We start from the raw sequence: 26381 nt of genomic DNA, 5'->3' as shown, positions 1-26381 counted from the left end.
CAACTTTAACTCTTTATTTGAAACAAACAATTCCAGAGACAGAAGGTTAGTTGTGACAACAGCTTCTCACTACAACACAAGGTGGGCATGGCTCACTGAAGGGACAGGCCAGGTGCCTCAGAACAATATATACAATTTAAACAGTGGCTAAACTGGTGACAGTTATAAAAACACAAAAAGGAGGCTGGGGAACAGCAAAGCCAACAGGGAAAGAACTAGGTACCCCCTTTGCTGGACGCTAAGAGTTTTCTGCAACTACAGAGGCAAGATGGGGAAGAGAAAAGATGGAGGCAGTGGGGGCAGGACCCATGCCCACAGTTCTTCACCTATCCTTTGACCACAGATCCCATCCTGCATGACTCAGGGCCCCCACAGGCTTGGCCTGGTTCTTACAATGGGGGAAGAACAAGAGTGGGGAACCCAGCCCCAGCCCAAGTCAGAAGGTGGTTTTTGCCTTCAGAACTCTGTCCACTGAACTAAAGGGAGGCAGTCACAGAAAGCCGCTAAGCATGTTGACACCATGGCTCATGCCAACCTAAGATGGCAGAGAGAGACAAACACATAAACCAAGGGGACAGGCATCTTCTCCCCATACTTATGAGTCATTCTCTGCCTTTGAAGGAAAAAAATCATTTAGAAGATTTTTTAAATTGCAGCACCAAGGGTTGGTGCTTGCTGGGGTGGGGAAGAGGAACCAGGTAGTGAGGGGCTTCCAACCACCAATTACCTTGTGGGAGGGAAGAGTGCCTAAGCTCTGTGTTTTAGGTAAATGGTCTCCTCATTACTTTCATAGTTTCTTTCGTATCTTTCATACAAGACCCTTTAGTTTGTGCTCAGGGAAGAGTAGAGAAGTGAGTGGGCACAAGGTTGAGAAGGCAGCTGGGTTCTTCCCTTGGCAAAACCTAGGAACAAGGGCCTTGACCTATGTGGGATGGGTCAGGAAACCCAAAGCCAACAGGATCACCAGAGCTATGAACACTTTATTTACTCAGAGTTTGGCCCCAGGAGTTTACTCTGAAACATGAAGAAAATGGCCTAGCTGGTTTTTGCCCATCACTGGGAGTCTCTCAGTACAGAGGACTGGGGCCTTATGGTCGTCAAGTGGTTTGGGAGAAGGTAAAAGCCAGGGATTCCTAGGGAAGGCAGGGAATGGATGAGTAGAAAAGGGCAGTCAGGGCCCTTCAGAATGAGTAGCATCGGTTCCTGGGCCTGTCGCCCTGTGGGACGTGGCCGTGGGACAGACGTCATGTGGAAGATGGATACGGGAAGCATGTGGGCTCAGTCCAGGTCTTCCTCCCCAGGACGACCCAGCTCCTCATAAATCTCACGCACAGCCAGAATGCGATTGAGCATGCTCTCCAACATGCTGCGGTCCATGGGGATCACAGAATACCAGAGAGGTGACTCAGCGATGCAGGACCGCTCAGGTTGCAGGTAGAACACATCGTTGCGAGTCCGGAGGCTTTCAGGACTGCAATGGTGGGGTGGGAGGGGGTGCAGGTGGACAGAGATCAGTAACTGGGAGAAGTAGAGCCTGTGGGTCCCCAGGCTAATGCCATTTCTGCAAACCTGCCAACTCACCATTTTGAGAGATAGAATTCATAGAACTTGACGGGGCAGCGGAGGGGATTCATGCGGTTCTCACGCTGCTCTAAGATGGGGGCTTCGTCATCTCTCTTCCGTTTCCCAGGACCTGTGTCTGTGGAGGAGGCAAATGACCTGGACTCATTAAAAGTGCAGTCTCAATGAAGGATCTCCAAGAGCACAGTCCAGGGCACAGGTTGAAGGCCTCAGGACACAAAATGGTCTCATGGAGAAATAAAGGCACAAGAGTCAGTCAGTCTCTCTGCACCAACTCAACATTCTGCAGCGTGCTACTCTGAAGAGCGCCTTGGTTCTCACTGTTAGATACTCTCTATCATCTTCCCAAAGTTGATTTCCTAAAGAGGTGATCTCAGAAGTCAAATGGACAAACTGACAAAACAGACCCTACTGTAAAATTGGGGCTGCTTTCTGGGACAAACAGCGATGGCCCCAGCACCCCATACATTAGTCCTGATAGAGTCTCAGGTCCAAAAGGGACCTTGGGAACTGATCTCAGGGCCAGAATAGAAATCAAGGTACTGTGGCAGTTACGCCCAGCAGCAGAGCCATGGAAAGCCTGTCATTCACTCTTGTCAACTCCCCCTTCAGCCAAACACACCCAGCAGCTTCCCACCTGTTCACCACACCTCCTAAAAAGTAAATTGCCCTGAAATGAGGAAAGGCAGGAAACAGGCAACTGGGTGACCTATATGCAACAATCACTTCCCACCAGATTGAAGGACTGGCTGTTGTTCCTTTTTTCTGGAAACTCAGGAATGAAAGGATAGAGAAGCTAGAGATAATGAAGAAGGCCAACCTGGTGGCATGGTGGGGCAGGGAAGGGGAAAGCAGAGGGGGAGGAAAAGCAAAGGAGGGGGTAGCATCATACCTCGCCCTTTCCTCTGGCGGACAGGAGCATAGTAGCGAATGCTCACCACCTTGGTGGTGCCCCGAGGGGTGGTACACTTGCGGGACTGCCGCACCACATTGGTGAAGGAGAGCTGCATGTGTTCCTCTGCTGTCTGAAGCCCAAAAAACTTAGTGTTGAAGAACATGAGGGTGTTGAGAAGGACAAAGGGGGAGTAGACCCCCAGCTGCTTACACTCCCAGAGGTGCTCTTCCTCTACTCGGGAGAACACCGTATCTGCAAAGGCAAGGGGGAGAGGCTGTCAGGAGGAACTGGCTACCCACACCTATCCCCTTTGCTCCCACACATTCCACTCACAAGCACTGAGCACACCAGACTTGTTTGGTCACTAAAGGACCACCACATGTAAAACCCTGACACCTTGCTATACTGCACAGGAGGACTGGATTTGTTTGTTGACTTTTGGTGGGGTTTGGGGGGAATTTTTTTTTCATAGTTTCCACCTGCATTAGGAGCTTCACTCACGTAAACCTTCAGGAGTCCAACTTCTTTCTTTCTCCACTTACCACTCAAACCCTGGTCACTTTTTGGTCCCAGAGATAGCTCTTCAGACCTAAGTCTTGATCCCCTCCTCATGTTCAAGGACAGGGGCTCTGATTCCCTTAGCTCTAAATCCCAAGGAACCCAACTACACGCTCCTGTACTCAGGCCCTTTTGTGAAGAGTGGCAGACCTAAGAGTCCAGGGCTCGGAGTGGTACACTGGGAGAACAGAGCAAAGGGCAGAGGGGTTGCCAAGTCCCTGGCCCTTACTGTTAGGGAGGAGCGTGGGCTGCCAGGTACTCAGAGACTTGTTGAGTTCTTGAACAAAAGTCAGGTAGTAAAGGTCCGTGAAAATGTTCACCATTCGGTTATTTTCCAATAGGTACTGGAAAAAGAAAAACAGACACACATACAGCTAGACTCTGGGCCCTAGAGGAAAGACAATGATGCCAAAGGCCTCAGGTATGGCAACCTTGACAGTTAGGAGACCATAGGAAACAGTTGCTGGATTAAGTGATCCAGAGTGGTTTTCCCCAGGTAAACCTACAGCTCTCAGGTGCTGAGGCCCTGCTGGAGAAGAAAGTTTGGAACAGGTGTATCACAGCTGCTTCTTCACAACCCCAGACCCCCTTGTCAGCTAAGGCACGTTTGACTTTTCCCCATGGAAACCAAACATTACCCCACCATTCAGGAGACCTCGATCTGCCCATCCCTCCCCTCCGAACATGGGTTTGAGGACGACAAAGCAACCCAGACAGCAATGAATATTGCTTCTTGGTCAACAGTCCTGGAATGCAGCTTTGATTTTGGAAGAGCATTGTCATTTCTTGTCCTGTCTGGAGTAGAAGATGCCTGCTCAAGGCAGGAGATGAGGTAAGGAACAGGAAGTGGGACAGAATCATTTCAGGTAGAACCCTGCCTACTGTGTTGAGTGATGACAAGTGAGGCAGCATGTTAGTGGTACCTGTTGGATGCCAAGACACAGATAGTAGATGCTATCAGGTTCATATCGTTCACCATTGGGTCGAGTGATTTCTCTCACAAACTGGGCCAAACCGTAGTTGAGTTCAGCAGCTGAACAGGCCAGAATATCCTCCTTGATACGCATAGGTTTGGCTGCAGAGATACACAGTGGAGGTGGCTGGCATTAAGACAGTTCCACATGGAGAATTTCCCTTAGCTCCATCATTAACCCCTTCATCCCTTAGTCACATCCAGCTCCAGAACAAATCCAACAATCACACAAAGAGCCTTCAGCCTTGAAACCTAGATGGCAGCTCCCCTTATTCTGCAACTCCTCCACATCTGCACAGGATGCCCTATGGACACCTTCAGCTGAATCACAGCCCTGCTCCCTCTCCCCTTCCCCTCCTCCTCCCCTGGTTACTTACGGCCAAAGCGCAGCTCATCACCCTTGCTAGTTTCTCCATTGGCATATTTTGACTGCACCCAGCACTTCCAAGCATTGACACCATAGGAATAGTTGAGTCCAGTACAACTAGGCTGGCTGCTCATGGAGTCCCGGGAACAGCTCTCTGAAAGCACCAGCCGCTTTTGACCCTGGAGAGGAAGAGAAAGGAGTGGGTAGCAGAGGTAAGGCCAGGAGCATTGTGGAAACAAGTCAGGACAGTGTTCACCACCAGGGCGGGGTGGGACCAATGTAAGAACACAGCAAGCTTCCACAGCACAGGACTCCAGGAACAGCTCTGATGAGCTCTGATGAACTGGGGAGAAACTAGAGTTTGGCTGTACCTTAATGCACACAGTCCCTGGAGAATGGAAAGGCAACCCCCTCCAGTATTCTTGCCTGGAGAATTCTATGGACAGAGGAGCCTGGTGGGCTATAGTCCAAGGTGTTGCAAAGAGTCGGACATGATTGAGTGACTAACACAACACAATGTGCACACTGGTAGAGAAAGGAGGCTAGGGAAGGGGAAACTAAGGCTTCTGATTTGGCTATGAAAGCCCCACCCCCACCCCACTGCCCTTTGTGCCTCTATCCCTCTTCTGTGGATATAGCAGCTCCAGTCCTCACCTTCCTCATGGTTCGGGGAAGGTCTTGTTCAGTAGACACGTCCTCAGGCCCTACCAGGCCACAATCAAAGAGGAAGTCCACACTGGGGTTAATGTCCAAAGGATCTAGAGGGGAAAGGAAGAAGAAATCGATTTTTTTTTTTTTTAGAAATCAATTTTTTAAGACCTAAACCCTGTAGTCCTCCCACCTCACTCCCACTACTTGTCCACTTGACTTGAGATGAGCCTCCCAGACATCTTCATTGTAGTCACAGGACAAAGCTATACACAAAGAACATGCTCACAGGCACGTACACACAAAATTCACAACACTGGGAACATTCCTAACACTACTGAATTATAAACTTAAACATGGTTAAGTTGGTAAATTTTATGTGTTTTATAACAACTACAAAAAGAAAAAAAAAACAAGACTCAAGTGTAGAAAAGTGTCCTGGTATCTCTGGCACTGCTCTCTGTGACAGTCTTCTGTTTAGGGTCATTCTTGGGGTCACAAGCAACACTTCTTTCCTGATGGTGCACATGCTACTATATGCAGTGGGCACGCCCTGAATCCTACTCACTCTTGGGGAAGTCTGCCTCCAAGTCTTGTCCAGGCTCATCCAACACATTGGCCATCTTGACGGCCATGGCCAGGACATCATCCCGAGCTGGCCCAAACAGGTCACAGTCTTCCAGAAGTCCCTCCGCACTCTGGTTGCTCACAAGATCTGGGTGGCAGGGAGGTTGGCTCAGCCTCTGCAGCTCCTCCTTGGCGCCCCCAAAAGGCTTTCAGGGGCTGATCCCAACCGTTCCCCCATTCCACCAGGCAATAAGATCACCATTCTCCACCCCCTTAGACAGACACAGACTGGTAGCACCCTGTCTCCCTCACCACCGCTACCCATGGCATACCACAAAGGTCAGATGAGGCCTTGTCCAACTCCTCGGCCTCTGCGATCATCTCTGCCATAGCCAGGATATCAGCCTCCAAGGGGTTAGACGGGATCTTCACCTTCAGCTCCTCAATGGTCTCCACAATCTTGTCTGTGCTCTCCAAGGTAGTGGGCAGGAACATGGGCACAGGCACCTGGAGGCATGAAGCCCAACTAAATGCCAAGAACCACACTAGCACATGAGATGGACAGCTAGCGAGAGGGAGGGAGTCGGGGTGGTGGCCTCCAGCCTGGAAAGGTGAAAGAGGCCCCCAGCAGGAAGGGCAGGAACACTCACCGGGATAGGCATTGTGAAAGGCACCGGCACTTTCTGGCAGTACAGATGCATAGGCACTGGCACAAAGATGGGCACTGGGATGGGCAGCACGATCACCTGTGGCTTCCACTCTTCTGTTGACAAGAAAAGGGTCTTCTCAGAGACCTTGACAGATGGGTCACATCCACCCCAGGACCTGATACTTGTTCATCACGCCCAAAAGCTCTAACATGTGCTCAGTATCACAAAGCTGCCCTTGAAACAAATGTTGACAGATGACCCTGGGATTCCAGGACAATATGCAGGACACTTCAGCCATCTAAGAAACTCCCTTGTCCAGCTCCCAGGCACAGGAGGAGGCCTAAGACCATGAAATACAGCCTGTGGCGCCTTGGTACCCTTGCTCACCTGTCTGACTCCCTTTGGACTTCATCTCCACCTTGCAGGAGACCCCCCGATTCTGCATCAGTGGTTTACACATGGCAGCTTTGTTTTTGCGGGGTGCTGCTGGGGGTGGAGGCGGTGGTGGTGGAGGAGTGGGAGCAGCGGGGGCTGGTCGGGTCTTCACAGGGATCTGCAAACACAAAGGAACATGAGTACCACTGCTACGGTAACCCCTTGGAGACCATCTTCCCCCTTGGCTCTTGCCTTGACCTTGCCCAGATTTCCATTTTCCTCGAGGGTCTTTATGGTGTTGCTGTTCTCCACTTTGGTTTGAGCGGGTGTCTGGGGCTTTGCCTCAGAAGACTGACCTGTAGATCAAAACAAATGAATGCTCTCATCTGAGGCACTAGCTCTCTGTTTTCCTCACTCCTGCTCCAGGAGGGCTTTGTTAAGAGAATACCGAATGTGAACAGTAAGTCTAGAATTTTCCCTCCACTCCATCCCAGCTCTAATCTTTTCTAGGTCCCAGCAATAGTGGCCAAAAAGATTCTTTGCTCCTGGCTGCCAAGAAGGATTAAAAACATTGCTTCCCCAAAAACCCATAATTTGAGACCTTCCATTAAATGGCCATCAGGAGTTTAGTACCCCTGGAGTGTGGAGGGGCCATGGTGATATTCTAGAAATGACAATAGTCTTCATTCTCCCTAAAGGTGTTTATGTTGAGCTTGTGTTGACACTGCCTTCTCTCTGAAAATTAACCACAACCCCCATATGCCCCACTCTACCATGGCAGGTACCCATTCCTTACAATACATCCCTTATAGAAAATCAGTAGGATCTAACTCTCAGAACCCTTTTTTTAAAGCTCTCAGAACCTTTAAATGAGACTCCTCTAGTACCTGCACAGTTCAGAAGCTAAAAAACAGCACAGGAACAGGAGCTCTGGCCAGGGATGAGGTAAAAGCAGGAGAGGAAGAAGAAAGGTGCTGGGCCCAGGGTCAGAGGAGTCCAGGCCAGTTCTAACAGACTGTGCCCCCTGCCCAGGACTCACTGTTCAGGAGGCTTTCAGGCCCACTCTGGGTATCCAGGTTGGGTTGGTTCTGCTGGCTGTAGAAGCGCAGCAGACACTGTTGGTTGCAGAAATGACGGATCTGCCCACGCCAGTGGATGGTCTCCAGCAGCTTCCCCTGGCGCTTACAGGCATGGCACCGGGCAGCCTGAGGGTGTTGACAGGGTGGTCAGACCTGCCTCCCTAAAATGCGCTGGGTCCTTTGCCCTGGGATAAGCCATGCCACTCTATGGAAGCTGGGCTAGTCGGAACCCCCTCCCTGGACATGAACCCACAGCCTGATGGTGGCACAACAGCCCGTACTCCTTGCTGCCCTTTCCCTCCTTTGTGACATGCAGCGCCCCTTACCTTGCAGTACCACAGCAGGTACTTGCTCTTACAGTCCTCGCTGCAGAAGTCCCAGGTGCTGCCATCCAGCTGCTCGGTGACTCCGCGCTGGCAGGTCTGGGAGCAATAAGTACAAGTGATACAGCATAATCCCAGCTTCTTAGTGAAGTCCTGTTTGTATAGCAGCACACAGCCTGGAAAGGGGGCAACAGAGAAGAGTCCAGAGACATGAGATCTCCTTGTGGCCATGAGACCCAACTTTCTCAAGGCAGTGCACCTGAAACGTCAAACAGCCTCCAGAGTGTCCTGAGCAGAACGGACCACCCTGCAAGCCTGCCTTACTTAATCTGCCATTCTTCTCAGCTGCAAGGTACAGGACTCTCCGGCCCTTCCCCGACTCCTTACCTTCGCTGCAGAAGCTCTTCTCCACCCCACTGAATCGGAGCTTCTCATGCAGGAGTTTCTCCTGCCGGCAATGCTCACACTGGGACACCACACCCCGGAGGCGCTTGAAGTCCTCACAGCAATCACGACAGCAGAACTGGAACACCTGGTCCTAGGATGGGGCACGGGGTGGGGGAACAGGGCTGTGACATCTGGACCCAGCGAGAGCCAAGTGAAAGGACCCCTTCAGACAGACATCCGGTCATGTAGCAAAATATGGGTGGGGGTGGGGATCTTACCTGCCAGTCCAAGACCTCAGGCTTGCCACTGAAGAGGCTGTGGCAGTAGTGACAGCTCAGGTGAATGCCCCCCTCAGGGCTCGTGCGCTGGAGGGAAGGAAGACAAATAAGGGAGGGGCAAGATGTGTGCAGTGGGCTGGTGGAGGGAGGGGAAGTCAGGCTTGCTCTTTGCTCTGCCCAGGCCTACCTACCCCAGATCTCATACCCTTTCTATTGCCACACCCATTATCCCTCGTCCAGGGTCTGGAGTACCTGGAACTTGGTCCAGCAGCTGGGGCTGCAGAATTGGTAGACTGTGCGATCAACCTTGTTGTAGTAACAGGGGTCAGAGAGGCTGCGGCGGCAGAAGCTGCAGGGTCGGGGAGGGCCTGGGGCACAGAGAGAAAAGGAGAGAGAAAGAAGGAGAGGGAGAGAAAGAGAGAAAGAGAGAGAGAACACATAGCAGGTGTAAGGCAGTGCAGAGAGAGATGGAATGGGAAATCCACGGGAGTGTGGTTGGGGCCGAAGTTGGGCAGCAGGGGTTACTATAGAAGAAGGGAGTATGGGAGGTAGAAGGAAGGCCAGCAGGGGTCTCAGAGAAGAGGGCTTTGCACCTACCAGTGAGCCCTGCCTGCTTCACTTTGTAAGAAGTGGTACAGCACAGGGAACAGAACAAGCTGGTCTTGCCATTACGGTCCACATGGGATAGCATCTCAAAGTTCTTACACAGGGTCTTGCACCAGACACATGGGTACACCCGTGTGTTTTTCTGTGAGGATGGGGAAGGAGAGGCTGAGGCTGGATTTGTCCCTTCACTTTTATTTTTTAAATTTTTAAAACATGAGATATTTCAGGCATACAAAAAGTATAGATGATGAGATAACAAACACCTGTGTGTCCACCAGCCAGCTTCAAAAATAAAACATAACAGATACAATTGAAACCCCCTTTATTTGTTTTATTTCTCCCAGCCCTCGACCCGTCAGGCACCTTTATTTCTCACCCAAGAACCGCACCCCCTTCCACAGCCCTCTAATGCACTACTCCCTCGGCCCCACCTTCTTGTATGCCCCCAAGCAGGTTGTGTTGCAGAACCGCTTTTGTTGGCCCTCGTGGAAGAGGAGCTCGGGGCCAGGGCTCCCAGTCTTGGTGTAGATGTAAGCCCCGCACTGGTCACAACAGTTGGTTTTCAGTCCCTTGTTGGCCCGGAATTTGGAGAAGCAAGAATCGCTGCAGAGCCGGTGCACCACGCTGCCATTGCTGACCTCATGCAGGACCTGCCACACACACACACACACACACCCTGAGCTGGGGCCTGGCCACCACCACCCACCCTGGTGCAAGGATGGCCCGCCCCACCTCACCCTAGACCTTTACAGCAGACAGCGGGCCCAGGGACCCCCCAACCTGCACATCAGGATGTCGACTTGATGCTGAGGTCTTGGGAGGCAAGGACGGCCAGCCGCACACAATCCTGGAGAAGCTCTAGCCTTGAATCCACTCCCTCACGATGGCTGCTCCCCCCTCCCCACATCCCTCATCCACAGGGCCTGGCCCCTGCAGCCCCAGGATTGCAGGGGCGGCTCAGGGCTGGCCAGGCTCTGCAAGTCAGCCCCCATCCAGCTTCCTCACCTCTCCAGTCTTCTGGCATATGCTGCAGCGAGTGGCATCAGCAGGATCCCCAGACTGGGGGATTGGGCGCTGCTGCTGGGCCTCATACAGGGAGAGACAGACGGATGTGCAGAACTCATGGAAGGAGCCTCCCGAACCAGTCTGCGCCACAACTGAGTCCTTGGTGTTCCAGATCTCCCTGGAGGTGGGGACAGGTTTGTACATTTAGTTGATACCACCCCCTCACTTCATGAGCCTCCACCTTACTCCTCTGGGATCAATGACCACAGAATCAAAAACATTCTCAGACACCCTTTCTATTAGTGAATTGCCTCTATCCCGTATGGTACTAGGGTCTTGCCAACAGAATCTCTCTCACCCTTTACTCCCAGCCTGATCCCTGCTCTCCCCACAGCCCCGGACTCTCACGTACTTCTTGCAGAAGGTGCAGGTCTTTTTGCCAGAGGGTTTCTTGGAGAAAGTGGTGAGACAGGATGAAGAGCAGAAGAGCTGCGGCAGCCCCTTGCGCTGGTAGGCCGTCTGGCCCTTCTGCAGCGGTGTCCGGCAGTGGGCACACGTCATCTTGGTGCCTACTGAAGAGCGCCCGGCCCTCTGTGCCACGCTTGAGCGTAGAGACATGCGAGGAGAGCGCCGGGGCCGGAATGGCACGAAGTCCTCATCGTTGGGGTCATCTACCATAGCATCAGAATCCTCATCTGACACTGGAACTGAGCGGGGGTGGGGTGGGGGGGTGCATGGGGAGAAAAGGCTAAGGGACCAGGCCTCCAGCCATCACCTGACCTGCAGGTAGTTGAGCTGATCCTGGGATTCCCCAATCCCTATGGTTCTTGGCTTTCCACTCTGCCCCTATTACACTGGAATCTCAAGCTACTGGGTGTCACCATCCCTTAATTACTCTGTAACGTCCTAGGAAGGGGAAGGTAGGGATCCAAGTGAGAAGATTCGGGGACAGGGATGGCAGAGCTGAAACAGGAAACTCCATTCTCACTGCTCTTGTTTTCAATTTCCCCCACTGCCCTGGGTTCCCATGCCAATCCAGGGCAGAGACAGGTGCTTCACATTCTGCATGGTGCGCAGCACCACAGGAGCTGGGAGATCCATGCCGGCTACATCCCACCCGGTCACACTTCTTCAAGCCCTACTCACTGCTCTCAGTGGAATCCACAACCTCAGGTTTTGGAGGCTCTACTCTTCTAACGCGCTCGCTTCTCTTCTGCACCTTGGAAACATGGGGAGGGAGGAAAGCTGACACCAGGGGCAGGCTAAAGGGCCAGCTGCACTAGTACAGGGTTTGGGGGGGTGTACAAAGATGGGAGGGGGAAGAGAGAGTAGGGACCCTGGACCCAGCCCTTAGGAGGAGGGGAGGAGGCTGGACTTTCTCCTTAAGAAGCAATAGACACAAGTGCTCCCTCCCTCCTCCTAACTCTCCTCACACACACTCTCCACAGAACAACATCTGGGAGGGAAAATGAAGGGTCTGCCCTTCCCAGAGCTATAGGGGGAACCAGACTCCTTCCAGTCCCCTCCCCCCTCACCCTCTCAGGCGGCTTCTCACTCGCCTTCCCAGTCAGGCCATCTCCTGCAAAGGAAGCAGAAAGCAGCCTAATTCTTGAGCCTGCCCTCACCACCCCCTCCCTGGCTCAACCCCCGCCTCCATTCCTGGGGAAGAACTTACTCAAAACTGAAAGGGAAAACTCGCGTGCCTGTGGCTTCTTGAGGCCCCTCTCAGGGTTACCTCGAGCTATGCACTAAGTGGGGGGGGGGCTGCAGCTATTCTCCATGAAGAAACAATCCTACCTTCCCACCAGCTTTCTATCCCAATGGTTGGGAGTTAAGGAAATACAGGTAACATCCCTTTCAAGAATTTATAGTTTATCAACAAAAACAAATGCAACCACCCAAAGGTAGCAAGGGGAAAAGGAAGCAATAATGTATGGGGAGGTTCCCCTGGACTCAGGTAGTTATATAAGCCCTAAGACCCTGGTCACAACCTGGGAGAGGCACAGTGCTAGGTAGAACTGGGAAGAAATGTGAGCCTCTCAAGTCTCTGACTATCAGAGACACAATCCTAGGCCCTGCATGTCTACCATTCCTCTGAAAGCACTCTGCACTTGGCTCCAGAACCTAGCATCATTCATCAAACCCAGAAACCCCACTCTCATCTAGAACAAAACAGAAAGATCTTAGAACCAAGAAGCCTGGTGTCCTCCCCAAGTCCTGAAGTAAGGAGGACCCTGGTACCAAAAGACCACTGGGAGAAGAAAAAGGGACTCTCTCCCACAAAATCCAGTCTTCTCAACCCACCCCCTGAAACCTTGCCCCTATTTTTCCTCCAGAGCCACTGAGCTCCCCCTTCCCTACTTTCCTTCATCTTCTTCACCACACCCCCATTCCTCCTTTCCAAACCCCTAACTCCTCCATACACATCCCTACTCTTATGTCTCCACCCTCCACCCCCACTTCTTCCTCCAAACACACAGCCACCTCCTTACCATCCCCCAGCCTTGATTTTCCAGCTGATCAGGCAACCTACCTGGCAAGGAAGGGTGTGCAGGGGGGCTAGGGCTCCCAGGTTTGGTCTGAGAACTGTTGATTCCATCCCCCAGAGTCTCTCCCACTGAAGGGCTGGGGGGGCCATTTGGGCTCTGTGGTTGCCCTTGGGGAAGCTCCTCCTCCTGCCCAGGGGAGCCCCTTCTCCCTGTAGCTATGGAGGTGGTCTCCTCTTCTTCAATATGTGGGGATTGCAGAGTTATTGGAGAATCTGGAGCCAAAGGCTCTAGTAGCCCCTCAGGTGAAGAGGGATTTGCCCCAGACCCTGGGTCAGGTGGCACGACCTCAGGGGTCCTGCCCCCTGGTCCAGGGTCTAGGGTCTGATCGCTTGCATCCCATGCAAGGGTTCCCTCAGGACCATGGTCCACCTCTGGGGGAGAGGGGGCTTTATAGAGCAGCCCCCCCAGCCCCAGCAGCTCAGTGGCTCCATCCAGGACTCCAGGGTCTTTTTCCAGGCCAGCAGGGGTATCAAGCAGGTCCAGGGCTCCCGAGGATGGAGAAGGGCCAGGGGGGGCCCATCCTCGAGTTGGGGCAGTCTGAGATTCCAGTAGATCCTCTCCAAATTCCATGTCTACTGGAAGGTCTCCGGCCAAGGGCTTCTCTGGCAGGGTCAATGGGTCAAACGGACTGGGGAAATCACTGGGATCCATGAGGATGACTGGATGTGGGCTGTAGATTAAGGGTAGAAAAGGGGGCAGAAGAGGTGGTCTTCGCCAGAATTCCTTCTTATATAGGCTCTGGGACACACCCCACCATCCACTTGGATTTCTCTTGAACCGCCCCCACCACTATCGACAAGCATTACCACAGGTTTTAGTGCGAATGACCACTCCTCCCCCCCAGTACAGCGCCCCCTGTGGGAAGAAGCGTTCCCCGCCTTGGCCCTGTACCCCCACTCTCCAGGCGCTCCACCCGCCCGCCTAGCCCCCGCCACCCCACTGCAACTCCCAGTTCCCCTCCCCCTTCACCTTTCACTCCCCCCCCAACTCCGGCTGAACGCCCCCTTAGAGTCTCCCAGGGCCGTAGCCACCAGGAGCCTTTCCCGCCCCCGCGGTCTCAGTTTCTATCTCCCCCCGCCTCTCTCTTAGAGCCCCCCAGTTCCCCAGTCTTTACCCACCCTGTCTGGCCCCACCCCCCCTCCCCGCGTTACATAGTCGTCCCTCAGCCCTCTCCTCGCCCCCCCAAACTGCCCTTCTTAACCCCTCCCCCCCAGTTACCTTTCAGGGTCGCCCACTTCCTCAAGCCCAGTCCCCCTTTCCTATTGCTCCCCTGGTCCTTCTTCTCCTGTTGCCCACCCCCCACCGCAGGCATTTACAGGAAGACATTTTGGAGCTACGGTCTCTCTTCAGACCCCCCTCCCGGCTACTGCGAGCTCCTGCCTGCAGGTTCGGTTCGGCTTAGTCAGGCCCGACCCCTACCTGCGGCAGGGTTAGTGTAACCGTTACAAGCCTAGAACTGCAGTCAGCGACGGCCCCGCGCTCCTTCTCCACCTCCCTCCCTAGCAGCCGGGACAGGGGTCGCGGCCCCTTTAAATGGCAGCGCCGCTCACGGAGCCCAGCGCTATGCACCAGGCGGGCGGGCGGCGTCAGCAACCAACCCCATTGGCTGGCTCAAGGAGGGGGCTCGCGAGACAGCGCCGGCCCCCGGCGCGAGACTCCCAGCCCAACGGACGCCTGGAAATTGCGGAGTGGAACGTCGGCACTGGAGATGGAGTTTGAGCCCCCGCCCGGGGCCCCGTTAGTTGAGGAAAAGCTAGCCTCCCGAGCTTGGAAGCCCGCCCCTGGGGAAGGAGGCACCCCCTTTTCCACCAAAGGGCCGAGTACACTAACCCACAAAAAACAAATCTACGCACCTGCTTCCCTTACCTGGCTCAACAGTCTGGCCCCTCGTCAACACCCGTGCCCGCCCTACCTCCTGGAGCCCACTCTACCCGTGATCCCCTCCTCTCATTCAAATGGTTCCCGGTCCCCTCCCCCTCCTCGTGTCGCTCTCCGCTTCCCACTCGTGTTCAACCCCCCGGCGTCCGCCCCCCTCAACAGTCCCTACCTACGCCATGCAGCAGGCGCCTGCCAAGATTACCCTCCCCCCAACCCCACCTCTCCGGAGCCCGCCCCCTGGGCGAATGTTGGGGTAATGAGTGACAGCGGAGGGTGGGGGGAGGCAGGGACCCAGCCCTCACGTGCCCCTCCTCCTCTTGTCTGCAGCCTCGGGCCCTCCTAACCATTTTGAGACTCAGAGTTGTGGGGTGTCTTAAGCCTGGTCTCCAGCCACCCAGGGCGGGTTAAATGGCTCTGGCTCAGTGACAACGCCTATGCAGTAACCGTTACTGCCTGGTGACCCCAAAACCAGGTCCTGCAAAGACACTCCCCCACTCCTTCCACGGTCTTAGGGTAAGTTCTGGGATCTTCTCCCTGAGTCTTCCCCCAAGAGCCCCCTGAGTTATCTCTTCAGTAGTTTTCCTCACCGAGGCCGACAGATTTTCTTCCTCCTTTCTCTCTGTTTCTCCCTCCTTTCTGTCCTTGTCCCTCACCCCCCACCCCCACCGCGCGCACTCTCTCCCCCAGTCTCTTTTTTGTCTCTGTCTCTCTGTCTCTCTTAGGCACGAGCACGCACGCGCGCGCACACACACACACACACACACACACACACACACACACACACGCAACACACACACACACACACACACACACACACACACACGCAACACACACTCCCCCTCCTGGAAGGTCCTTAGCATGTGGGTGTGGCTGGGGTTGAAGCTAGAGAAGTAGAGTAGGGGGAGGGGGTATTAGCACTAGGCCTACAGGCTTTAAAAAAAAAATGCGTGCCAGGATCCATTCCCAGCCCTCATTAGAGTTAGAGCACTTTACAATCCCCGCTCTCCACTTCCCCTCTCCGACCTCTAAGGGCTGGAGAGTATTTAGTATTCTGAGATACTAGAAGAGGCTCGGGCTGGAAGGGAGTCCCGACACATTTTTAGGTTTGGTGTCCAGTTCCTGCTCTGGCCTGCCTCTTTTCTCTGGGCCTTTCTTCCTTCCCACACTAAGCCTCTCCTAGCCTTGTAGTCCTCCGGAGTCTTATCCAGCCTTGCCACATTCACTTTTTCAGAAACCTTATCCTTCCTGGCTCCCCTCATGGCCTTGAGGTTATCTTTGCTCTCTCCTATACACAGAGATAAAAGCAAGAATTTTCCCCTTTAGCTTTCCCAAACCCAGCTTTCTCTTTATCTTAACCAGTATACTGTGTAACCATCTCTCACTTTCTTCTTATTTCTCTGTCCCTGTATCTCCTTTTTGCTTTTCAGTTTGTTCCATCTCAGTTGGGCCACCTTGTTCTTTTGTATCGCCAGCCCTTCTCAACACATGCTTGGATCTTTGGCTGCTCTGGTTGTGATCCTTGTGCCTGGTTTCAAGTTGAGAGGAGACAATCTAAAGGGGGTTGATGGTGTATTCAGAGGTATTGTGTGTGGGTTCTGGAGACAGACCAGAACTCTAATCTCAACTCTGCCTTCTTTTTAGCCAGTTGCCTTTGGATACATCACTTGTTAAGTCAGTAGGTCTTATTTTTCTCATCTTTAAAACAGAGATAAGAAAACCATCCAAATCTACAATAGGGGACTGCTCAAATCAACTTTGGTTATATTCATACAATAAATGTAATCATTAACAAACACATTTTTGAAAAAACTAATGATGTGGAGCACAGAGGATTTTTAAGGCAGTGAAACTATTTTGCATGATTCTGTAATGGTGAATACATGTTTGTGACATGTTAGAACTCATAGAATGTACAACAAAAGTGAATTCTTACCTGAAGTGTGGGTTTTGAATGATATTAATGTGTCATCTTCTGCCACCCTTTTCTCCTTTTGCCTTTAATCTTTCCCAACATCAGGGTCTTTTCCAATGGGTGGCAGAGGATGAATGGTTAGATAGCATCACCGACTCAATGGACATGAACTTGATCAAACTCTAGGAGATAGTAGAGGACAGGAAAGCCTGGTGTGCTGCAGTTGACGGGGTGGCAAAGAGTTGGACACGACTTAGGAACTGAACAACAATAAATGCCTCAGTGTAGGTTCATCAGTTGCAACAGATGTACCACGCTGGTGGGGGATGTTGATAGTTAAGGGAGGCTGTGGAGCTGGGAGGCAGGGAGTATATGGGAACTCTGTACTTTAAGCTCTATTTTGCTGTAAACCTAAAACTACTCTAAAAATAGTCTATTAAAAAAAAACAAATGACACATGAGAACACTTCTGATATTACATTTTTTACAAAAGGAGTTAAAATGTGATGCTAACTTTGTAGAAAAATTCTATATATAGGTGTGCTTAGAAAATTACTGCAAAGGGGTTCCCTGATGGCTCAGTGTTAAAGAATATGCCTGCCAATGCAGGAGCCACGGGTTCAATCCCTGATCCAAGAAGATCCCACCTGTTGCGGACCAACTAAGTCCTAAGCCCTAAGCCCGTGGGCCACAGCTGTTGAGCCTGTGCTCTAGAGCCCAGGAGCTGCAGCTACTGAGGCTTAAGTGCTGTAGAGCCCATGCTCTGCAACAACCAAAGCCACCAGAATGAGAAGTCCGAGCACTGCAACTAGAGAGTAGCCCCTGCTTGCCACAACTGGAGAAAAGCCCGAGCAGCAATGAAGACCCAGCCCAGCCAAAAATAAATAAATAAATACAATTATATAAAAAAGAAAATGACTGGAAAGAAATAGTGAATTTAATGATACCTCATATAGCAATGTTACTAAGATTAAGTGAGATGTACACTTGCCTGACATATAGCAGGTGTTTAATAGATACTTGTTATTATTATAAGAGGAATAGAGCTGATTTCATGAATGATTTGGGACTTCACACCCTGGAGCCTTCATGTTGTTAAAAAAAAATATATATATATATATGTATATATACTTCTCTTTGAGTAAGCGAAGAGTGCCCATATTTAATAGGTTTGAGTATGTATTAGCCACAGATGAAAGGCTCTAACATAGAATGAGCTGATGGGGGACAATGGAGCAAGTGTTGAGTAAGACTGTGGCCTGCAATTCAACACTCATTTCAGCCTTGTTACAGTTATGGCATAGTACTGAGTTCTATTGCTTGTTATTCACCATTTATAAAGCACTCCTAAAGTTCTGATAAACACCATGACAGGTAAAAACTCAGTCCCTGTCTTCATGAGAGTTCTTTCATTTTAGTTATATATATACTTTTCTGATTATAAAAATATAAATGTTCACTGTAAAAATATTGAAAAGCATAGAAAGTTTGAAGAAGAAAGCAATGATCACTTTTATCCTACCCATCATACCTGGAGATACAATGACTCTTTTTGATGTATATCCTTCCAGTCCTTTGTTTTCTTTTTGCATATATATTTTTTCAAAGTAGGAATTATCTTGTACAGTGTGTTCTACAACATACTTGTAATAGCTGTAGATTATTCCATCATTTGCATGTGCCATGTTTTACTTAACTAACTACTGCTGGATGTCAAGCTTTTATTATTTTTTCATGACAGGCAAGGCTGCATATAACTTGAATACACAAATGGTGATACTTCCCTGGTGGCTCAGCTGGTAAAGAATCTGCCTGCAATTCGGGAGACCTGGGTTCTATCCCAGGTTGGGAAGATCCCCTGGAGAAGGGAATAGCTACCCACTCCAGTATTCTGGCCTGGAGAATTCCATGGACTGTTGCATGGGGTCGCAAAGAGTCAGACACGACTAAGCAACTTTCACTTTCACTTGGCAGCCATTTGATTAGAGTGATGTTCAGTCTTTAGAACTGACTCTGGAAACATATGGATTTTTATATAATGTTCTATACCATTCTAAAGTACCCTTGGGCTTCCCTGGTGGTGCAGACAGCAAAGAATCCGCCTGCAATGCAGAAGATGAGAGTTCAATTCCTGGGTTAGGAAGATCCCCTGGAGAAGGAAATAGAAACCCACTCCAGTATTCTTGCCTGGAGAATCCCATGGACAGAGAAGCCTGGTGGGCTACAATCCATGGGGTCGCAAAGAATCAGATATGACTGAGTGACTAAGCGCGTGCACATACACACATACACAAAGTACCCTGGAATGAAGAAAAGGAAATATGCATTTAGGTAGACAATGGGGAAATGCTAGACTGTGAGCTCCTCAACAATTGGGGCTGGTTCTTACTCATCTCTATCTCCAATCTCTAGCATAGTCCCTGGTATGTTTATTGGATGAATTGCTGGACAAATGAGTTCCAGAGAAAGGGGGGGAAGCCTCAGTGAACTCAAATTGCAGTAACATTTCTATAATATAAGGTTAATAAGGAAAGAAATAAGAGTGAAACAAGAGGGGAGGAAAGGCAGACAGTCAAAGATAAGGAATCTTCATCTTCTTTAAAAAGAAAAGTACTACTCAGCCATAAAAAAGAATGAAGTAATGCCGTTTGTAGCACCATGGATGGACCTGAAGATTATCATACTAAGTGAAGTAAGTTAGAAAAAGGCAAATACCATGTGATACCACTTATATGTTGAATCTAAAATATGATGCAAATGAACCTATGCAAACTCATAGACATAAAGAACAGACTTGTGGTTGCCAAGGGGAGAGAGCTGGAGAAGGGATGGAGTGGGAGTTTTGGGGTTAGTGGATACAAACTATTATAAACAACAAGGTCATACATATTGTATAGCACAGAGAACTATATTAAATATCCTGTGATAAACCATCATGGAAAAGAACATAAAAAATAGTGTATATTTATGTATAACTGAATCACTTTGCTGTAAGCAGAAATCAACACAAATTGTAAATCAACTATACTTCAATTTTAAAAAGTAAGCAGAGTCAATAACATTGCTTCATTGAAAATTAAGAAAAAAATATTGAGAGCAAAATTCTTTTTGTATTGTTAAGAAACTTTAAAAACACAAAATAAAATTATTTGAAGATTTTAGAAAAAGAAGAAGAATGAGAGAAATGTAGCAAAAGAGCACCTATTCCTCCTAATCAGAAAGTCCAATGGTGGCAGTCTGACTTAGTGTAAATTTGACTATACTCTTTTAAAATATTAATTAATTAATTAATTTTATATGTGGCTGCATTGGGTCTTCATTGCTGGGAGCAGGCTTTCTCTAGTTGCACCGAGTGCGGGCCACTCTCTAGTTGTGGTATGTGGGCTTCTCTTTGCAGTGACTTCTCTTGTTGCAGAGCATGGGCTCTGGAGCTTGAAGGCTTAATTGCCCCACAGCATGTCGTATCTTCCCAGACCAAGGATCAAACCCCTGTCCCCTGTATTGGCAGACAGATTCTTAACCACTGGACCATCAGGGAAGTCATACACTCCACTCTTTAACATTCACTCTGACCTGTCCAAACATCTCTCCCAGGTTAGGAAGCAACATATCCTAATTTACTCCACAGAGGGTCAGCTGAATTTATAAGACACACACCCTCGGGTCTATATGGGTCCCAAGATCTCTACAGGACTTTCTGCTATGGTGCTGTCCCTTGAGAAATCAACTTAGGTTAATATTACTTCCTTGGGTCCAACTTATACTTTTTTTACAATAAGAGCTTTATTGAGATGGAATTCGTATACTATACAATTTGGCCATTTAAAATGTACAACTTAATGGATTTTAGTATATTCAGGGATATGTGCAACCATTAATAATCAGTCAATTTTACATTTTCATCATTTTAAAAAGAAATCTTATATCCTTTAGCTATCTTCCCCCATCTCTCCATTTCCCAAAGCCTTATCCAAGCACTGTTCTACTTTTTTTCTCCATAGACTCCCCTATTCTGAACATTTCATGTAAATGGAATCATATAAATATGTGGGCTTTTGTGACTGGCTTTTTTCACTTAGCATAATGGTTTCAAGATTCATCCATGTTGTAGCATGTATCAGAACTTCATTACTTTTTTATGACTGAATAATATTCCGTTGGATGGATATATCATATTTGTTTAACTGTTCATCAGTTGATGTACCTTTTGGCTATTATTAATAACGCTGCTATAAACATTCATTTTTACAAGCTTTTGTGTGAATAAATGTTTTCAGTTCTCTCAGGTAGAGTGCCATTTCTGGATCATATGGTAACTTTATGCTTAATTGTTTGAGGAACTGCCAAACTATCTTCCAAAGTAGCGGAACTATTTTATATTCTCAGCAGCAGAGTTCCAGTTTCTCTGCATTCTTGCTAACTCTTGTTATCTGATTAATCAAAGTTCATTTATTTAGATCTTCTTTAATTTCTTCCAACAATGTTTTGTAGCTTTTGAAGTATAAATTTTGCACTTCTTTGGTTAAATTTGTTCCCAGGCATTTTATTCTTTTTCATATTATTGTAAATAGGATTGTTTCTTATTTTCATTTTCAAATTGTTCATTGCAAGTGTATAGAAATACATTTGACATTTGATCTTGTATCCTGCAACCCTGCTGAACTTGTTTATTATTTTAATCATTTTTTAGTGGATTCCGTATGATTCTCTGTATATAAGATCATGTCATCTCCAAGGAGAGAAAGTTTTACTTTTTCCTTTCCATTTTGTATACCTTTTATTTCTTTTTCTTGCCAATTATCCTGGCTAGAACCTCTAGTACAATGTTGAATACAGGTGGCGTCCACTTATAGTTCTTAAGACAGAGTCTTGTAGACTTTTTGATAGCAGCCATTCTGACCGGCCTGAGATGGTCCCTCACTGTGTGTTTTTTTTTTTTTAAGTTTTATTTATTTATTTATTTTCTTTACAATATTGTATTGGTTTTGCCATACATTGACATGAATCCACCATGGGTGTACATGTGTTCCCCATCCTGAACCCCCCTCCCACCTCCCTCCCCATCCCATCCCTCTGGGTCATCCCAGTGCACCAGCCCCGAGCACCCTGTCTCATGCATCGAACCTGGACTGGCGATTCGTTTCACATATGATAACTTACATGTTTCAGTGCCATTCTCCCATATCATCCCCCCCTTGCCCTCTCCTACAGAGTCCAAAAGACTGTTCTATACATCTGTGTCTCTTTTGCTGTCTCGCATACAGGGTTATCATTACCATCTTTCTAAATTTCATATATATGCATTAGTATACTGTATTGGTGTTTTTATTTCTGGCTTACTTCACTCTGTATGATAGGCTCCAGTTTCACCCACCTCATTAGAACTGATTCAAATGTATTCTTTTTAATGGCTGAGTAATATTCCATTGTGTATATGTACCACAGCTTTCTTATCCATTCATCTGCTGATGGACATCTAGGTTGTTTCCATGTCCTGGCTATTGTAAACAGTGCTGCGATGAACATTGGGGTACACGTGTCTCTTTCAATTCTGGTGTCCTCAGTGTGTATGCCCAGCAGCAGGATTGCTGGGTCATATGGCAGTTCTATTTCCAGTTTTTTAAGGAATCTCCACACTGTTCTCCATAGTGGCTGTGCTAGTTTGCATTCCCACCGACAGTGTAAGAGGATTCCCTTTTCTCCACACCCTCTCCAGCATTTATTGCTTGTAGACTTTTGGATAGCACCCATTCTGACTGGTGTGAAATGGTACCTCATTGTGGTTTTGATTTACATTTATCTGATAATGAGTGATGTTGAGCATGTTTTATGTGTTTGTTAGCCATCTGTATGTCTTCTTTGGAGAAATGCCTGTTTAGTTCTTTGGCCCACTTTTTGATTGGGTCATTTATTTTTCTGGAATTGAGCTGCAGGAGCTGCTTGTATATTTTTGAGATTAATTCTTTGTCAGTTGCTTCGTTTGCTATTATTTTCTTCCATTCTGAAGGCCGTCTTTTCACCTTGCTTATAGTTTCCTTCATTGTGCAAAAACTTTTAAGTTTAACTAGGTCCCATTTGTTTATTTTTGCTTTTATTTCCATTGCTCTGGGAGGTGGGTCATAGAGGATCCTGCTCTGATTTACGTCAGAGAGTGTTTTGCCTATGTTTTCCTCTAGGAGTTTTATAGTTTCTAGTCTTACATTTAGATCTTTAATCCATTTTGAGTTTATTTTTGTGTATGGTGTTAGAAAGTGTTCTAGTTTCATTCTTTTACAAGTGGTTGACCAGTTTTCCCAGCACCACTTGTTGAAGAACTTGTCTTTTCTCCGTTGTATATTCTTGCCTCCTTTGTCAAAGATAAGGTGTCTATAGGATTTATCTTTGGGCTTTCCATTTTGTTCCATTGATCTGTATTCCTGTCTTTGTGCCAGTACCATACTCTCTTGATGACTGTTGCTTTGTAGTATAGCCTGAAGTCAGGCAGGTTGATTCCTCGAGTTCCATTCTTCTTTCTCAAGATTGCTTTGGCTATTAGGGTTTTTTTTTTTTTTTTTTTTTTTTTGTATTTCCATACACATTGTGAAATTATTTGTTCTAGTTCTCTGAAAAATACCGTTGATTGCTTGATAGGGATTGCATTGAATCTATAGATTACTTTGGGTAGTATACTCATTTTCACTATACTGATTCTTGGAAAAAGGAACCCTCTTACACTGTTGGTGGGAATGCAAACTAGTACAGCCACTATGGAGAACAGTGTGGAGATTCCTTAAAAACCTGGAAATAGAACTGCCATATGACCCAGCAATCCCACTACAGGGCATACACACTGAGGAAACCAGATCTGAAAGAGACACGTGTACCCCAATGTTCATCACAGCACTGTTTACAATAGCCAGGACATGGAAGCAATCTAGGTGTCCATCAGCAGATGAATGGATAAGAAAGCTGTGGTACATATACACAATGGAATATTACTCAGCCATTAAAAAGAATTCATTTGAATCAGTTCTAATGAGATGGATGAAACTGGAGCCTATTATACAGAGTGAAGTTAAGTCAGAAAGAAAAACACCAGTACAGTATATTAACGCATATATGTGGAATTTAGAAAGATGGTAATGATGACCCTACATGCAAGACAGCAAAAGAGACACAGATGTAAAGAACAGTCTTTTGGACTCTGTGGGAGAAGGCGAGGGTGGGATGATTTGAGATTATAGCATTGAAACATGTATATTATCATATGTGAAATAGATCACCAGTCCAGGTTCGATGCATGAGACAGGGTGCTCGGGGCTGGTGCACTGGGATGACCTTGAGGGATGGGATGGGGAGGGAGGTGGGAGGGAGGGTCAGGATGGGGGACACATGTACACCCATGGCTGAGTCATGTGAATGTATGGCAAAAACCACCACAATATTGTAAAGTAATTAGCCTTCAATTAAAAAAAAAAGACAGAATCTTGCACACTGGACCATTCACTTTTTTCTTTTTGCCTGCACCATGTGGCATGTGGGATCTTAGTTTCTTGATCAGGGATGGAACCCATGGCTCCTGAATTGGAAGTGGAATCTTAACCACTGGACTGCCAGGGAAGTACCACCTTTTTTTTTTTTTAATTGATGTTACCTGTTTATTTAGTTACTTGGTAATTTGTGGAGGACAGATCATCCTTAGTACTGAAAAACCCTATATTACTATGTTCGGTGTGCGTGCTAAGTTGCTTCAGGTGTGTCCAACTCTGTGCAACTCCACTAGGACTGTAGCCCACCTCGCTCCTCTATCCATGGGATTCTCCAGGCAAGAATACTGGAGTGGGTTGCCATGCCCTCCTCCAGGGGGTCTTCCTGACCCAGGGATCGAACACGTGCCTCGTGCATCTCCTGCATTGGCTGGCGGGTTCTTTACCACTAGCGCCATTATTATGTTCAGTACCTTGAAAATATTCAAGTATTATGTGATTGATAATGATAATTAGGAAAAAATGGACTTCTCAGAGCCTCGCTTTGACCCTTTTACTCTGTTGCTTTGTTGGCTCTTCTCATTTTAAATTCACCTTGACCAAAACTGCACTCATTGACTTTCCCTCTGCTTCCCCTGGTTCCTCTCCTGGTTAGTGGCACAACCAGACAATCAGGCACCCAAACCAGAAACCTGCAAATCATTCTAGTCTTCTACTCCTTACCTTCTTAATTGATTACATTTCCTTGATCCTACCTTCTAATTGTTTAGATTTGGTTTCCTCTTCTCTATCCCTACAAACACTTCGTTCAGTCCTTCCCCATCTTTCACCTGGAATTATGATTGTATTCTAGCTGGTGTTCTGATCTCCTAGCTTGTCTCTCCCAATCTTTACTACACACTGTTGCCAGAGTGACTGTGGTAGCTGAATAATGCCCCCCAAATATATCCATGTCCTAATTCATGGAGCCTGTGTATATTACCTTATTTGGCAAAAAAGTAGGACTTTGCAGATGTGATTAAGTTAAGGATCTTAAGATGAAGAGTATTCCAGGTGATCCCTAAATGTAATGACAAGTGTGCTTATATGAGAGAGGCAGAGGAAGATTTGACATATAAAGAAGAAGAAAAGGCCCTGTGACCACGGAGGGAGAAATTGGAGCCATGCAGCCACAAACCAAGGAATACCAACAGCCACCAGAAGCTGGATGAGACAAGAAACACTCCTAGAGCTTCCTGAGTGATCCTGGCCCTGCTGGCACCTTGATTTCATCCCACTTATACTGATTCCAGACTGCTGGATTCCAGAACTGTGAGAGAATAAATTCCTGTTAAGTCACCAAGTTTGTGGTAATTTTTTACAGCAACCTCAGTACATTAATACAGTAATCTTTCTGAAGTTCAGACCTATCATATATGGAAAAAATTATTGTCTTTGTCTCTCAGTCTCTTTGTCTCTCTCTGTCTCTGTCTCTCTCTATATGTGTGTGTGTGCATGTATCTGTGATAGCCTGGAAGAAAATCTACCAAAATGCTAACAGTTGTTTCTTTTTCAAAATTATTTATTTATGGTTGTGCTGGATCTTTGTTGCTGTGTGTGGGCTTTTCTCTAGTTGCGGTGAATGGGGCTACTCTTTGTTTTGGTGTGCTGGCTACTCATTGCGGTGGCCTCTCTTGGCACAGGCTCTAGGTGCACGGGCTTCAGTAGTTGCAGCAGGTGGGCTCAATAGTTGTGCATGTGGTCTCTAGGGTGCATGGGTTTCAGAAGTTGTGGTGCATGGGCTTAGTTGCTCCGTGGCATGTGGGATCTTCCCAGACCAGGGATCGAACCCGTGTCCCCTGCATTGGCATGTGGATTCTTATCCACTGTACCACCAGGGAAGTCCAACAGCTGTTTCTGCATAGTGAATTTTGATGATGTTTATGTGTGTGTGTTTAGTCGCTTCAGTTGTGTCCAATTCTTTGTGACCCCATAGACTGTAGCCTGCCAGGCTCCTCTGTCCATGGGATTCTCCAGGCAAGAATACTGGAATGGGTTGCTATTTCCTTCTCCAGGGGATCTTCCTGACTCCGGGATTGAACCTGTGTCTCTTAGGTCTTCTGCATTGGTGGGCAGGTTCTTTACCACTAGCACCACCTGGGAGGCCCATGGATGGTGTTTATATTTATGTGTATTTTTGAATGTTTCCTTCAATAAGCATTTATTACTTTTAAAATAAGAATAAAGACATGTTATTTTTACAAAACCCTTAAATCTCTCCATCACCTACAGATTAAAGTAAAAA

The 26381-nt window shown here is 48.1% G+C and overlaps 2 protein-coding genes across 10 annotated transcripts in view; one reads left to right on the top strand and one right to left on the bottom strand.

The window, feature by feature from the left end:
- ZMYM3 (zinc finger MYM-type containing 3) lies at positions 1–15426 on the bottom strand. Of its 9 annotated transcripts, none has more exons than XM_043897791.1 (25): positions 15307–15426; positions 12826–13511; positions 11828–11871; positions 11439–11511; positions 10705–10999; positions 10293–10470; positions 9719–9937; positions 9279–9429; positions 8934–9049; positions 8682–8768; positions 8404–8554; positions 8020–8192; positions 7654–7819; positions 6867–6970; positions 6627–6792; positions 6240–6352; positions 5922–6096; positions 5591–5737; positions 5029–5132; positions 4385–4553; positions 3958–4109; positions 3264–3378; positions 2474–2728; positions 1582–1699; positions 1–1471 (listed from the first exon to the last, which is right to left on the bottom strand). In XM_043897791.1, the coding sequence occupies exons 2-25, from the start codon at positions 13490–13492 to the stop codon at positions 1279–1281; spliced, it is 4131 nt and encodes a 1376-aa protein (XP_043753726.1). In that variant the 5' UTR covers positions 13493–13511; positions 15307–15426; the 3' UTR covers positions 1–1278. The 9 variants fall into 9 exon arrangements, with proteins under 9 accessions (XP_043753726.1, XP_043753727.1, XP_043753728.1 ...); XM_043897792.1 differs by lacking the exon at positions 15307–15426 and adding an exon at positions 14889–14944; XM_043897793.1 differs by lacking the exon at positions 15307–15426 and adding an exon at positions 14708–14841.
- The window catches only part of NONO (non-POU domain containing octamer binding), a 26824-nt gene continuing 15517 nt past the window's right edge, over positions 15075–26381 (top strand). The window contains exon 1 of the mRNA XM_043897803.1: positions 15075–15232. The gene's annotated coding sequence lies outside the window, so the exon portion shown is untranslated. The remainder of the gene's footprint in view (positions 15233–26381) is intronic.

This window comes from Cervus elaphus, chromosome X (genome assembly GCF_910594005.1).
Source record: "Cervus elaphus chromosome X, mCerEla1.1, whole genome shotgun sequence".
Classification (NCBI taxonomy): Eukaryota; Metazoa; Chordata; class Mammalia; order Artiodactyla; family Cervidae; genus Cervus; species Cervus elaphus.
The sequence above is the reverse complement of the archived record's forward strand: the minus strand, read 5'-3'. Positions and strand labels throughout refer to the sequence as shown.

What these genes read in the sequence shown, in the direction of transcription:
- ZMYM3 (XM_043897791.1), bottom strand. Translation starts at nt 13,492, where the DNA reads ATGGATCCCAGTGATTTCCCCAGTCCGTTTGACCCATTGACCCTGCCA. An exon ending in TATGCCAGAAGACTGGAGAG is followed by an intron (nt 9,938 to 10,292) that starts GTGAGGAAGCTG and finishes TGTGTGTGGCAG; the next exon opens with GTCCTGCATGAGGTCAGCAA. An exon ending in GAATTCTATCTCTCAAAATG is followed by an intron (nt 1,472 to 1,581) that starts GTGAGTTGGCAG and finishes CCACCATTGCAG; the next exon opens with TCCTGAAAGCCTCCGGACTC.